We start from the raw sequence: 13,967 nt of genomic DNA, 5'->3' as shown, positions 1-13,967 counted from the left end.
TTAACACACCCAAATGCAATGTTTTGCTGCAAAGTCAATGGCAGCTTCTCTAAACTTAGCAACTGGCTCCTGGTGGACCATTACTGAACAGACGATTAAAACATAAATATTTATAACACTATTCATTAATTAGGAGTGTTAACATTTCCAAAACTTCACGTGTACAAGAACATACTTGAAAGTTTGGAAACAACACAGTCTTCAGCATACATACAATAGTAATTAGATAATCTGAAGTCAACAAAACAAGGCCAAAGACATATTTTCTGAATTATAACATTTATTTTTTTTGTTCCTTTTGCGAGCGAGTAACAGGCCTGCTTGTTGTCTCTTGAATTTTCCTTTTGCTTTTGCCACCAACTTTAGGCACAACAGAGCCACTTTGAGTGGCCTCTGGCACTTCACGGGCAGGGCTTGTGGCCAGTGACTCACCTACAGGGCTTTTGGGCAGTGATTCACCTACAGGGCTTTTGGGCAGTGACTCACCTACAGGGCTTTTGGGTAGTGACTGTTCACCTACAGGGCTTGTGGCCAGTGACTCACCTACAGGGCTTTTGGGCAGCGATTCACCTACAGGGCTTTTGGGCAGCGATTCACCTACAGGGCTTTTGGGCAGCGATTCACCTACAGGGCTTTTGGGCAGTGACTCACCTACAGGGCTTTTGGGTAGTGACTGTTCACGGACAGGGCTTGTGCCCACTGACACATGTGAGCAAGTTGGTAGACACTGCACAAGTGATGGTTGGTCTGTTTCATGTGTGTCTTTTGTTGTTTTTGACCAAAAACTGGTCAGTAGTAACTGCTTGTGTTTTCTTTTTGTGGCCTCCTTTGTAGGTGTCAGCTGCTGAATTTGTACAGATGGCAGCGGTAGGATGTCGTCAGGAACCTGCACAGCAATGTCTGCTACTTGACCGGTAACATTTGGGCCTGGTGAATGAATATCAGAAGCATGTGGTGAAAACTGACCTGCATGAACAGATCCTGCCTGTGAGCTGTTGAATTGTGGTACATTAGTCATTCTCCAGTAATTAGCTTGTGTTTGCTGAACAACTAATGCTTCGAATGAGGTGTTGATTTTTTGCAACTGTTTAGGCACTTCAATGAAGACTCTGTGGAGATGTGCCAATTGTGAAACTGTTTCTTCCTGCAGTGCAATCATCCTTTCCAGCACTGTCATCAGGTCAGAATGGCGACGATTTTCTGCTTCCACAATTTTTCCCTCAGAAGCTACAATTGCATCATATGTGGTATTTGCTGGACGTTTTGGCGGTAAAACAGTTTCAATTGGAACCTCTTCATGGTCACTTGCTTGTATTTGTGTGTCTATGGCGGCGGCGGCGGCATCATCATCATCATCATCATCATCATCATCATCATCAAAATCCTCTTCATCATGTTCTACAAATAAATGTACACATTATTAAATGGCATGTTAATCCCTGCTGTCTTACTATGTAATTGTACTGTGTCATAAGTAACAACTAACATGTTTCCATACGTTTTATAACCTCACATTAAAAACTACCTTGACTTAAGAATAATGTTTGGACTCAGTATGAAATATGAGTGAATGAAAACTTGCTGTAAACTCACAACTCCTACATGATAGTTAACATCACTAACACAATACAAGTTGCCTTACACTTCATTTTCACTGACACTAAGTAATCCTATTTAAAGAAGATGTGCAAAACAAATAATGAACATGACAACATAACATATAGAAGAGCACATATTATATGGCCACCAACTGATACACTCACCTTCTAGGTGTGTTGAGCTGGCTGACCCAGGTGAAGACACTTGTTCAGTCTCAGGTGACACATGTCCTTCAGGGGCAACTATATATAACAATAACATAAGTTTTACATTTACATGTGTAAATATTGAACAAACAGTTATTGTATGTTCTGTATTTATGAGTACCTAACAGCATCATTTCCTTAACCCAAAATGTGTGTGTGAAAGTGAACATAAATAGTTGTAATAACAATGTGCATGCCTGTGTACTTAGAACTTTTGAGTTCCCTAACATAAAACATACTATGTTCCTGCAGTAATGCGTGAGGATAAATAGATAAAATTTGTACATAAAAATCATATGTTGTGTAGTGATATCAGTATCATAATGTACATAACTATCATGAGATGACCATTCACAATGGTTATCATGAAGGTGGTCATATTGCAAAAAGTGTTGTTTTTGGTAGAGGATATGTGTGGTACATTAATATAAGATGTGGCACACCTGAATGTGGCTGTGACTCAACAAGACAACACATGCAGTGTGTGATAATGTGTCGTTGATAGTAGTTCAACTATAGATATGAGTGAACTAATGTGTGACGTACGCTTTGATAAGTAATGAGTTGTTGGGGCATTTAGTAGCTAAAGTGAAGCTTTCAAATGAGTGTGATTAACTTCAGTTGTGCTAGTCAGGTTGTAAGAACGGTATTCACTTCCCCAAAAAGCCTAATCAGCCACACCTTTCAATTACTTGAAACAGGTGAAAATGGTGTGAACTAAGTTGACCCTAAAATGAGGCTGTAATTAGTGTGTGTGCTGAACCCCACCCCCTCTGTTGAAGTGTATGCTGTGATGAGATATTAATTGCAGCTGCTTTAACACAATGGTAGATGAGCTAAATAGTCGTGTGCAGTTTTTAAGTTATGAAAACAATGACATAAAATATGATACGTGTGCCTCATTATGCTGTCTGTATATGACTTAAAGCAAAAATGGACCTTTTCATAAACAACTATAGATGTGTTAGTGCAAGTGATGTTTGTAGGCCGTTGCATGCAATATATTTGATGCATGCTTAAAATAGGCAGTAATGTCATGTTTGTCGGAGTAAAATAAATAAAATACACAATAATATTATACATATTTCTGTTCTGTACCTGTAGCTAGTAATAATTTCTCATTAACATGTGTTACACATGTGTACTACCCTGTTGTTCCCCATCTTCGCCCACCATCAATTGCTTCCACTGCAGCAATGCATTTTGGGAATTCACATGTAAATGAGCACGCAATGGCACGTGCTATATTAGTTACTGCTTTTAGTAGGACTACAACATATATGTCTATTTTGAGATATATATATACAGAATCAGACATATACATATATAGATGCAGGTATGCTTATATTGTGAAGACAGTATAAAAAGCAGTGTAACTATGCAAAATAACTGTAAGCAACGACACGCCTAGTACAGTAATATTTCTCACCTGGTGGAAATTGTGAGGGGTAAATTCCTATATCACGGTCACCAGGTAAGCCTTCCACGACGACGGGAAGTAATTTTGCCCGAAGCAGCTCCTCCAATGGACTTAATATGAGACGTTGTGGTGTGGGCCCACCTCCAGTGCCAGTAGCATGCACGCGTTGGTGTTGTATTTTCTTTTTCAATTTGGACCTAATATCATCAAATCTCTTGTGACAATTCCGCTTGTCCCTCACATGATTCCCACACGCATTGACACCAATGACTATTGTGTCCCACATTTCTTTTCTGCTTGCTGAACTTGTCCGCCCTTGAAAAACATATAAAATATATGAGGTAAATGAATAATAATAGAAGCACCAGTTTCCTACACTGCTAGCTGTTCCAAGAGATAGCAAACATGCTGTTTTATGTGTAATATGTGAAGCACATGAGCATTCACTACTAAACCTATACATGTAAGCAAGGTTGCATTCATATTGTATGCAGTTATGGCAAATTGACCGCCTGTGTTTAGTTGTCCTTGTAAGGCATGATAAAAAGCTGTGTTTCCAGACTAATTAACATAGAAAGATATTCTGAACCCATATTTGCATATGAACAAAACTCAGATGACCTAGGATCACATGTATTTGAATAATAAATGTAAAGGTACACTTACAAATTTACAAATGTAAATGTCCATATATACTGTCATAGTGCTCCAGAAGCGAGGATTACGTGGCTTCTCCACACGTTTCTTCCGAGCAGGTTTAGGGTCAGAGCTTGGCTGGTGCTGACTGGACTCTCCTTCTTCCAATGGAAGAGCCTCCAAAAGCTGCCCACCAGCAAGCACGCCACCACCAGACACCCCATCAGCAACTGCGCCACCAGCAGCACTCACAGCACCAGCACTCCCACTCCTAGCACCAGCACTCCCACTCCTAGCACCAGCACTCCCACTCCTAGCACCAGCACTCCCACTCCCAGCAACAGCACTCCCACTCCCAGCAACAGCACTCCCACTCCCAGCAACAGCACTCCCACTCACAGCAACAGCACTCCCACTCCCAGCAACAACACTCCCACTCCCAGCAACACCACTCCCACTCCCAGCAACACCACTCGGTGCACCAGCAACATCACTCCCCTGAACAGTACGTTCACTCCGACGCGTACTCGCACGAGTAGCACTCCCACTCCCACCAGCATCACTCTTCCCACGCTTTGCGGGCATACTTCCAGCACTCACAAAAAACAGACAACTAATGTACAGCCAATCACACGAAACACTTCCACATATAAAACAAGACAAAGATGTAAACAAAACAACAATGGACAAAGCTCACCCAATACACAACAAGTCTCTCCGTCAATATGCAAATGTTCAATCAGCCAGCTCTGTGCGTCTCTCTCTCTCTCTCACTCCCAACAACACAGAGAATGATTAGCAGTACACGTTGCCTTTAAATATGGCGCGCAATCCAATACATGCTTGTTTCGCCTGATTCAGCAAGATTTGTGATTGGGCAACCTATCAGCACCCCGCCACGCACGCCGATACACCTGTGTGTGATCGGCTAATCATTGTGAGAGTGGGCGGATTTGTTTACGGGTTGATTTTGAATGTATTCGGCACTTACTGCATACGGAGAGGAAAAATCGCCATTAACATGACTAATCGGTAAGCTTGCCGATTTCACTTAATCGACGCTTACTGCATGAGGCCCATAATGTCTTCCTGTCACACTTCCTTGCTGGTTTTTATTTTGTTTGAATCAGCATGTAATATAATGGTTGATGTGGTATTTTCTGAAATGTTTCTTATATTAAAGTCTGATTCATCAATACTTTAATGCATTAATGGCTGAGTTGTAGACAGTATCAAATGCTTTTTCACAATCTATGAATCCAAAAATGCATGGTACCTCTGAAAATGACTTCTTGTACAACTTGGATTTGCTCTATTGCTGGGATGGCCAACCTTTTTTTCAGGTGTGCCAATAAATGGGCACAAGTTTTTGGGTGATCCACTATCCTACTGCCCCCCTGGGCATAGCGTGATAGCGTGAGAAGGCCACGCAGGTGAGGAGAGATGAGCTCCGCAGTACAAAGAGGTCCCTTCGGCCGGAGGAGGAAATTGGTGGAGCTCCTGCCCCCCGGAGCAGCTGTATCATCATGCGGGCCATTCCAATTGGATCGAGGGCACACAGGTGCTTTACTGTTCTATTACATAGTTACATAGTAGATGAGGTTGAAAAAAGACATCCATCCATCAAGTTCAACCTATTCTAAATTTAGATGACAGATACTTTATCCTACATCCATACTTACAGTATATTGATCCAGAGGAACGCAAACAAAAACCCCAGTGAAATATCATCCAATTATATCTCATAAGGGGAAAAAAAATCTTTCCTGACTCCAAGAATTGTCAATCAGATTACTCCCTGGATCAACATTCTTCATGTTTACTTAGTTGGTATATCCCTGTATACCTTCATTTTCTAAAAAGATGTCCAACCTTTTTTTGAGAAAATCTATTGTATCTGTCATTACAGTCTGCATGGGTGATGAATTTCACATTTGAACTGCCTTACTGTAAAAAACTATTTCCTTTGTTGCTGGTGAAATCTCCTTTCCTACAATCTAAAGGGATGACCCGAGTCCTTTATACTGCCCTTGGGATGAATAGTTCTTTTGAAAGCTCCTTGTACTGTCCCCAAATATATTTCTATATAGTTATCATATCCCCCTCCATGACAGCTCTTTTTTAATGTAAATAAATCTAATTTAGCTAGCCTCTCCTCATAAATTAGACTGTCCATCTCCTTTATTAATTTGATGGCTCTTTTCTGCACTCTTTCTAGTTCCATAATGTATTTTCTAAGGAGTGGTGCCCAGAATTGTACTCCATATTCAAGGTGTGGTCTTAGTAATGCTTTGTAAAGGGTTATAACTATGTTTACTTCCATTCCATCCATTGCCTGTTTGATACAAGATAAGATCTTGTTTGCCTTTGCAGCTACTGCATGACTTTTGGGCACTATTGCTAAGCCTGCTGTTTACAAGCACTCCTAAATCCTTCTCCATCAAGGATTCCCCTAATATATCCAAATTTAATTTGTACGTCATCTGTTTATTCTTGCTTCCCAAATGCATAACCTTACATTTCTCTGTATTAAAAATCATCTGCCATTTACCTGCCCACGTTTCCAGTCTCTCTAAGTCCTTCTGGAGAGAAATTACATCCTGTTCTGATTCTACTTCTGTACACAATTTAGTATTATCAGAAAAGATGGAGACTTTTCTCTCTATGCCAGAGATTCCCAACCAGTGTTCTGCGGTGCAGTGTCAGGGGTTCCGCCTACGGACCGTGGGCCGCATGAAGGCCACCTTCATTCCCTGTGTGGCCAGCAATGGCTTTCCTGGCTCTCCCCTCCTCCCCACAGAACCCGCTCTCAGGATAGGAGGGTAGGAGTGCACTCTAGCAGTGTGACTCGGCACTTCTGGTGCCTGCTGCTAGAGCGAGCGTGTGCGTGCTGTGCCTGCTCTGTCATTCTGTTGCCCGCCGCCTACGCCAACCACAGGATAACAGCGTCTCCCCCATCTGAGGTAGGCATATGGGGGGGGGGGGACCTGGACAGAGGGGTGCTGTGGGAGATATATGAGGATGATGGGGGGTGCTGGGGGAGATATATGAGAATGATAATGGGTTCTGGGAGAGATATGATGATGATGATGATTTTACCCGTGCGGCCTGATTTTTAAAATATGTATTGGGGGGTGGGGATCTTTTTAATATGTATTCGGGTGGTAGGGATCTTTTTTAAATGTATTGGGGGTGGTGGGGGGCTTTTAAAATGTATTGGGTCGGCGGGGGTCTTTTTAAAATGTTTTGGGGCGTGGGTCTTTTTTGGTATGTATTTTGTGAGGGGGATTGAGTGACAGTGGGGCAATTGATGGAGTGAGAGGAGAGGAGAGGAGGGGGGGGGAAGTGAGTGAGGAAAAGAGGGAGTAAGTGAGATGCAGGGGAGAAATACATGCGAGGCGAGAGGGGGGAGAGTGAGTGAGACTGAGAGGAGAGAAATACATGTGAGGCGGGAGGAGGGGAGAGTGAGTGAGATGAAAGGGAGAGAAATACATGGGTAGAGGGTGGGAAATAGAGGGGGCTCGTGAGGTGTGAATTGAACCTAATATGTATCAGCCAGATAGGGGTTCCACGAGATTTTTTTAAATACTTCAAGGTTCCTCCAAACAAAAAAGGTTGTGAATCAATGCTCTATGCCAACCTCAAGGTCATTAATAAACAAGTTAAAAAGCAGGGGTCCCAGTACCAATCCCTGAGGTACTCCACTCACAAGATTAGCCCAACATGAAAAAGCTCCATTTATGACAACCCTCTGTTGTCTATCCTTCAACCAGTTTTTAATCGAGATGCATATATTTTTACTGAGCCCAATTTGCTTTATTTTGTACACTAGCCTCTGGTGTGGAACCGTATCAAAAGCCTTTGGAAAATCTAAGTAGACCACATCAACTGCATTACCCTGGTCTAAATTCCTACTTATGTCCTCAAAGAAACAAATAAGGTTAGTTTGGCAAGATCTATCCTTCATAAATTCATGCTGACTAATAATGTTGTTTTCCATAAGGTATTCCTGAATATTATCCTGTATTAAACCTTCAAGTAGCTTTCCCATTATTGAAGTCAGGCTTACAGGTCTGTAATTACCCGGTTGTGATCTACTGTAGCTCCCTTTTTAAATATAGGCACCACATCTTCTTTATGCCAATCTTGTGGTACTATTGTGTTGCATCCACTGCCAAATCCTGTGTGTTCTCTAGGTTGGGTCAATTCCAGGGTCTGTTGCAGCCGGAAAACAAATTGTTTAAGTGATTAGAAGTAGACGGATTAGGCTTGCAAGGATTTTCCCTACTTCTTCCCCAGCAGCTATATATACACATGTAAAACCACAATATAGCAACGGGGGTGATTCAATAGGAAAACTCGGCTTTCCATTAGCAAGTATTCTTGTCTGGGGTATACAACAGCATATATTCAGCAATGCAGAGCCCCTGAGTGAATTATTACAAATGACAAAACTATTAAAAAAAAAGGCTGTTCAAGTATCTTGTTTTATATAATGAATCGCCCTGTACAATATTAATACAATCAAATTTTTACAGTGTTTTAACTTTTCACCGAAGCACTTCAGTTTGTAGTAATAGAGGAGATATCTTTTCAAAGCAGGCCTGATGGGAAAATCAAAGTAAACGTGCAGTAATTCAAATTATGTCTAGCAATTGCAACATTCAACAAGTTAAAGTTCATAATACATAACTGGAGGAAGAGGCATTTATGGGTTGTGTTATGAATTATTGCACAATTACATGCACATATTTTCACCACACCTTGCTTTTTTATTGAAGTGAAACGTATTGCCTCACACTGTCCTGTTGTAAAAGTGCAGACTCATTTCCCCTTTGAATCATACTGGAGGAATGACATTCATATTTCTAAAAAGTTACCACCACAAATATTTAACAATAATGCTTGAAAGTAAACATTGGAATGCATTGCAGGCTCCTCTGGCAGAGCAGGAAAAGAATGTGACGAGCATAAGAGGTATGCTCTTCACAAAGAATTCACTTGTTGCATACCACAAAATAAAACATAGCGTTTACTAAATATAGTTAAAACATATATCACTGTATACAATTCAAAACAGTAATTAAAAGTAATGGTAGGGTAAGGTGGTGCTATAACGCTCAATCAGTAAATAGTCCGGCACAGAATAATGAATGAATCAAGCTGAGTATAATATAGAGCTCAGTACTGAAGTCTTATTAGGTGTATAGCATAACAACACTAAGGGAATAATGAGCTGTAGGTCAATGTATCGGTATAAAGCTGCAGGCAATATAGGCTAGGATTCATATATATGGTAAATTAAACCAGGAGGTGAAAAATCCAAAAATGCCTAAAGTAACAATCACTAATTATAGTATAATTAAAGAGTACTGTAACAGCAAGGAATCTCTGTGTCTCAGCCAACATAGCTGGTCTATCTCTGCACACATGGCACAGGGTCCTCCACTGCTGCTACCTTGTATGTAATTAGATACTGTGGTTACAATATGTATCATTACTAGTGGCTGTTACTCTTTCATTATACTACCCCCTGAAGAAGCGTGCTGATGAGACACAAATCGTGCGTCAGGTGTTGATGATGTCATTATGTAGACGTTGAAGAGTGAGACCGCCCAACCACAAAGTCACTTCTAACATATGTTTGTATCGCGATGCCTATCTACTTTTTGCATACAGTTTGGTTTACAGACATATTAGTTACTTATATGATTCAGGCCTATATCCATACTGATATTCATATATTTGTCTGTTGCATAGAGTATACATATAGAGGTGGTACATTAGAAAATATACATTTCTTAACACACTTATGAGTGGCTTATTACCCTATAGGGAATACCACATGTATATATTATAATATATTATCTCTCGTATGTACCCACCGGGTACTATGTGTCCTACTATACTCCAGGGCATATCACTATTTGTGTGTATATCCAATTTTTGTGCGTATTTTCCAACCTTCTATACCTGGCACTAGTCAATCCTAGGTTCAGTGGATATCCATTATAGACACTGCCTACCAGATGCTATCTATAGAATCATATGACCACTTTGGTCTTAACATATGTGCATCACTATACCATTAAGGACTTTGACTTCCGATCTACTGTCCCTCATTGGATACTTTACAGACTGACTGACCCAGAGGAGACTAAGTAGCGGCAGGCCCTCTGTATTATCAGATGTATATAGGTTACTGTAGCGCTATCAGCCTGAGATTTGGGCCGCCTCACACATGGGGATTTTATAGTTTTTATTTATACTATTCATATTTACACTGTATATAATATCATTTGCGTTGTTGTCTAGATTATATAATAAACTATTGTTGTTTTTCATATTTTAACTGTGGGGTGTAAACCCTGGTTCCTTGAGGGGTAGCCAGATGGCTGTAATTCTGTTGCCATTTGGATATTGGTATTGAAAGTGGTGCCCAAAATTGTACTCCATATTCAAGGTTTTGTCTTACTAATGCTTTATAAAGGGGCATAATTATGTTTACTTCCCTTCCATCCATTGCCGTTTAATGCAAGATAAGATCTTGTTTGACTTTGCAGCTACTGCAAGACTTCAATTTATCTCCATCAAGGATTCTCCTAATTTATCCCTATTTAATTTGCCAGCCCATCTACTACTGAAAGGGTCCTATATTTTCTTTGCTAATTTTTTTGTTATTAAGGTACTTAAAGGACGTTTTAGGGTTGATCTTACTTTCTATTGCAATCCTTTTTTCATTATCCAATTTTAGCCAATTTGATTGCCCTTTTGCAACTTTTGTTACATTCCTTATAATTCTGATATGATGCCTCTGTCCCTTCTGACTTTAAGAATCTAAATGCCTGTCTCTACTTTTCCATTTCCCCCCTACCTGTTTACTTAGCCACATTGGTTTTGACTTTTTCTTTTATACTTATTACCCAAGGGAATACACTGATAAGTGTGCTTATCTAACAATGTTTTGAAGACTGACCATTTATCTTCCACATTTTCCCTGCAAAAACATAATCCCAATTTATTCTTTGTACATTAGTCCTCAGTTTATTCAAATCTGCCTTTCTAAAATTTAACATCTTTGTTTAACCAAAGTAATGTGGTTTTGATAATTTATTTCAAAAGAGACCATGTTATGATCACTGTTACTCAAATGTTCCCGCACTTGAATATTTGTTATTACTTCTACACTGTTTGATATTATTAAATCCAGTATTGCCCCACTCCTGGTTGGTTCCTCAATAATTTGGGTAATATAATTGTCTTTAAGCACCCCCAAAACTTGTTTCCTTTTGTTGTAATGCTAATCTCATTGTCAGTCTATGGGCCTCATGCAGAGAGCATCGTTATTTCAAATCTCGCCATTTTTTGTAGAATTTCACGCAGAAAACTGCAGAAAATGGCGAGTTACGGAAAACGCGCCATTTTTTTTTTCCTATTTCAAAATCTCGCCGCGCGGCTGGCGAGAACCTTCATCTCGCCAGTTTTAAAATTCTCCGAATGCAGAGAGGTACGAACGGCATGTAGCGGCTGTTCGCGCCAAGAAAATGGCGCGATTTTCTCATTTTTGCTGCGCCAGGAAAAGTTGGCAAGAAGATGGCGCTCGCCGCCTAGAGTAAAGGGGAAAAAAAATGCGCGATTTTTTGTTTACACATTTCTGAATCGCGCATCTTTCCCATTTAAACTCGCCACACGCATCCATGTTAAACATAGCAGAATTCGAACATTTCTGCATATGGAGAATAAAACTCTCCAAAAAAGCTACTTTTTATGAAATTCGCCAATTTGAAAATTCGATGCTCTCTGCATGAGGCCCTTAATCTGGATAATTAAAATCACCCATTATGCAAACATGACCTAGTTTTGATGCCTTCTCCATTTGCAAAAGTATTTTGGCTTCCTAAATCTTACAGATATTTTTGGTTGTTTATAGCAAATCCCTACAAACGTTTTCTTTATACTTTTATGTCCACTGCTGATTTCTATCCACAATGTCTCTACATTTTATCATTCCCTTCATAAACATCTTCCCTTATAATAGGTTTTAGATCCGGTTTAACATATAAACATACTCCACCTCGTCTATTTGCTCGGTCCTTCGGAAAAAAACCCTCTAAATTAACTGTCCAGTCATGGGTTTGATCTCACCATGTTTCAGTAATGCCTATGATATCATAATGCTCTCTTGTAGCTATTATTTCAAGCTCACACATTTTATCTGCCAGGCGTTTTGTATACAATTAAGGTTTTATTCAACCTGTACTATTATCTTAACTGCTCCTGCCTTTCTTCGCCAATTGGATTTCGTCTTTCAAACTTTTCTAGTAGCATCTGTATTTAAAGCTGCAGTTCAAAAAATATTCTATATGTGTATTTTTTGATGTACTATGAAAAAATACTTGTAAAATTTTTAATGTATTCTAATGTAACAAGCATTTTTGTTTCTATAGCAACCATTTACAAAGTCACATCCCCTTCTTCTGAGATAGGCTCTGGCGCACCCCTATTGCCCTCTCTCTAGCAGTGCACCAATTGTATCTAGTGCCTGCCTGGTCACATGATCTTCCACACAGAACTTTGCATCTTGGGTAATCTTTATACAGTGATATAAATAACCTCCAAGCTGAATCTTCAGCCATCGATTACAGGAGAACGGATCGATCGGTAACTTAGCTAATCACTTGTCTGTGTGCAGATTGTATTTATGCACATATTGAATGGAAATGTATTTGTTTTTAAATGGCAACTTAAACTACAGCTTTAAGGAATGGCCTCTCTTCTGGTCACCTCCGCTATTAAGGAATTTAAGTTATCTAAATCCCCGGGACCAGATGGGTTTAATAATAAATATTATAAAACTTTCAGAGAATTACTAACAAGTGACTTTCTTATCAGAATCCATTCAGGCCACTATTGTCACAATTCCAAAAGAGGTTAAGACCAATTTTTGTCAGATTTCTTTAATCAATGCAGATACAAAATTATGTACTAACGAAAACAAGAAGGAGCACAACGAAGGGACTGGTAAGTATAAAAGTAGTTTATCTAGAGAAGTAGCAAAATATTAAAAACTCAAATCAAGTAAAAGATACATCGGCACACCCGTTGTAAACATCACAACAATACGCACTGCCTGGCTGGTAGTGTTCCGACCTCGTCACATGAAAAGTCCCGCAGGGAGCACAGAAGCTGAGTGAGACACCAGCTCCTAGCAGGACAGCTGATCGGCAGCCAAATGAAGACACCTGTGTTGACGTCGCAGTGGGAAGATGAGAGCCTCTACGCGTTTCATGTCATACGCTTCGTCAGGGGGCAGACTCATAAAGCCAATCAGGCAGCCATATAAAGGCTACCAAAGTGTTAACACCTAGTGCAAGGTAACAAATTAACAATTCAACAAGTGAAATTATTAACACTGGTTCCAAAAATATGAATACATCAAACATATAATTTAAAAAAACCTAACAATTAAAAAACAACAAACAAAACAGCATCAAGAATTAGAAAACAACAACAGCAATACTGGATATAAAAAACGCACATATTATTTGAGAAAGGGACCTAGCTCGGCCATTTCATTCAAACCCAGGGGGTTTTACCTCTGAAAAGTACAAATCCAAAATCGATCCCTTTGTTGTAATGTAATGTGACGATTGCCACATCTAGGGTCTTTCAAAATAAATTCCAGACCCCTAAAGTGTAATCCATGAGGATTCCCTGCATGCTTATTAACAAAGTGTTGTACTAGCACATGTAGTTTTCTACCCTGATTAGTATGACAGGTGGCATTCTTAATACCATTAACATGTTCGCCCATGCGGGTTTTTAGGGCTTTTCTAGTTTTCCCAATATATTGTAAATATGAGCAGTTGATGACATAAACGACAAAGCTAGATCGACAATTAATGAAGCTAGAAATGTTGAATTCTTTACATATATTTACATATGACACAATTCCCACATGTAAAATTACCCCAAAATTTGGCTAACCATCTAACTACGATTCTCCCTCAACTAATTCACCCAGTCCAAAGAGGATTCATACCAACTACGGCAGACAAGCATCAGATAATACTAGAAGGAACATTGATTTTATATATTATGCGTGT

General features: G+C 39.8%; 1 protein-coding gene across 1 annotated transcript in view; it reads right to left on the bottom strand.

Annotated features, from left to right (window-relative positions):
- Nucleotides 1-280: 280 nt before the first annotated feature.
- Nucleotides 281-13,967, bottom strand: part of LOC142496291 (uncharacterized) — a 28,959-nt gene continuing 15,272 nt past the window's right edge. The window contains exons 10-11 of the mRNA XM_075603015.1: nt 1,764-1,841; nt 281-1,398 (exon numbers count right to left, since the gene is read on the bottom strand). Of these exons, the coding sequence (XP_075459130.1) occupies nt 281-1,398; nt 1,764-1,841 (1,196 nt within the window). The remainder of the gene's footprint in view (nt 1,399-1,763; nt 1,842-13,967) is intronic.

The sequence above is a fragment of the Ascaphus truei genome, chromosome 1, assembly GCF_040206685.1.
Source record: "Ascaphus truei isolate aAscTru1 chromosome 1, aAscTru1.hap1, whole genome shotgun sequence".
Lineage (NCBI taxonomy): Eukaryota > Metazoa > Chordata > Amphibia > Anura > Ascaphidae > Ascaphus > Ascaphus truei.
This window is presented reverse-complemented; position numbering and strand designations above follow the sequence as displayed.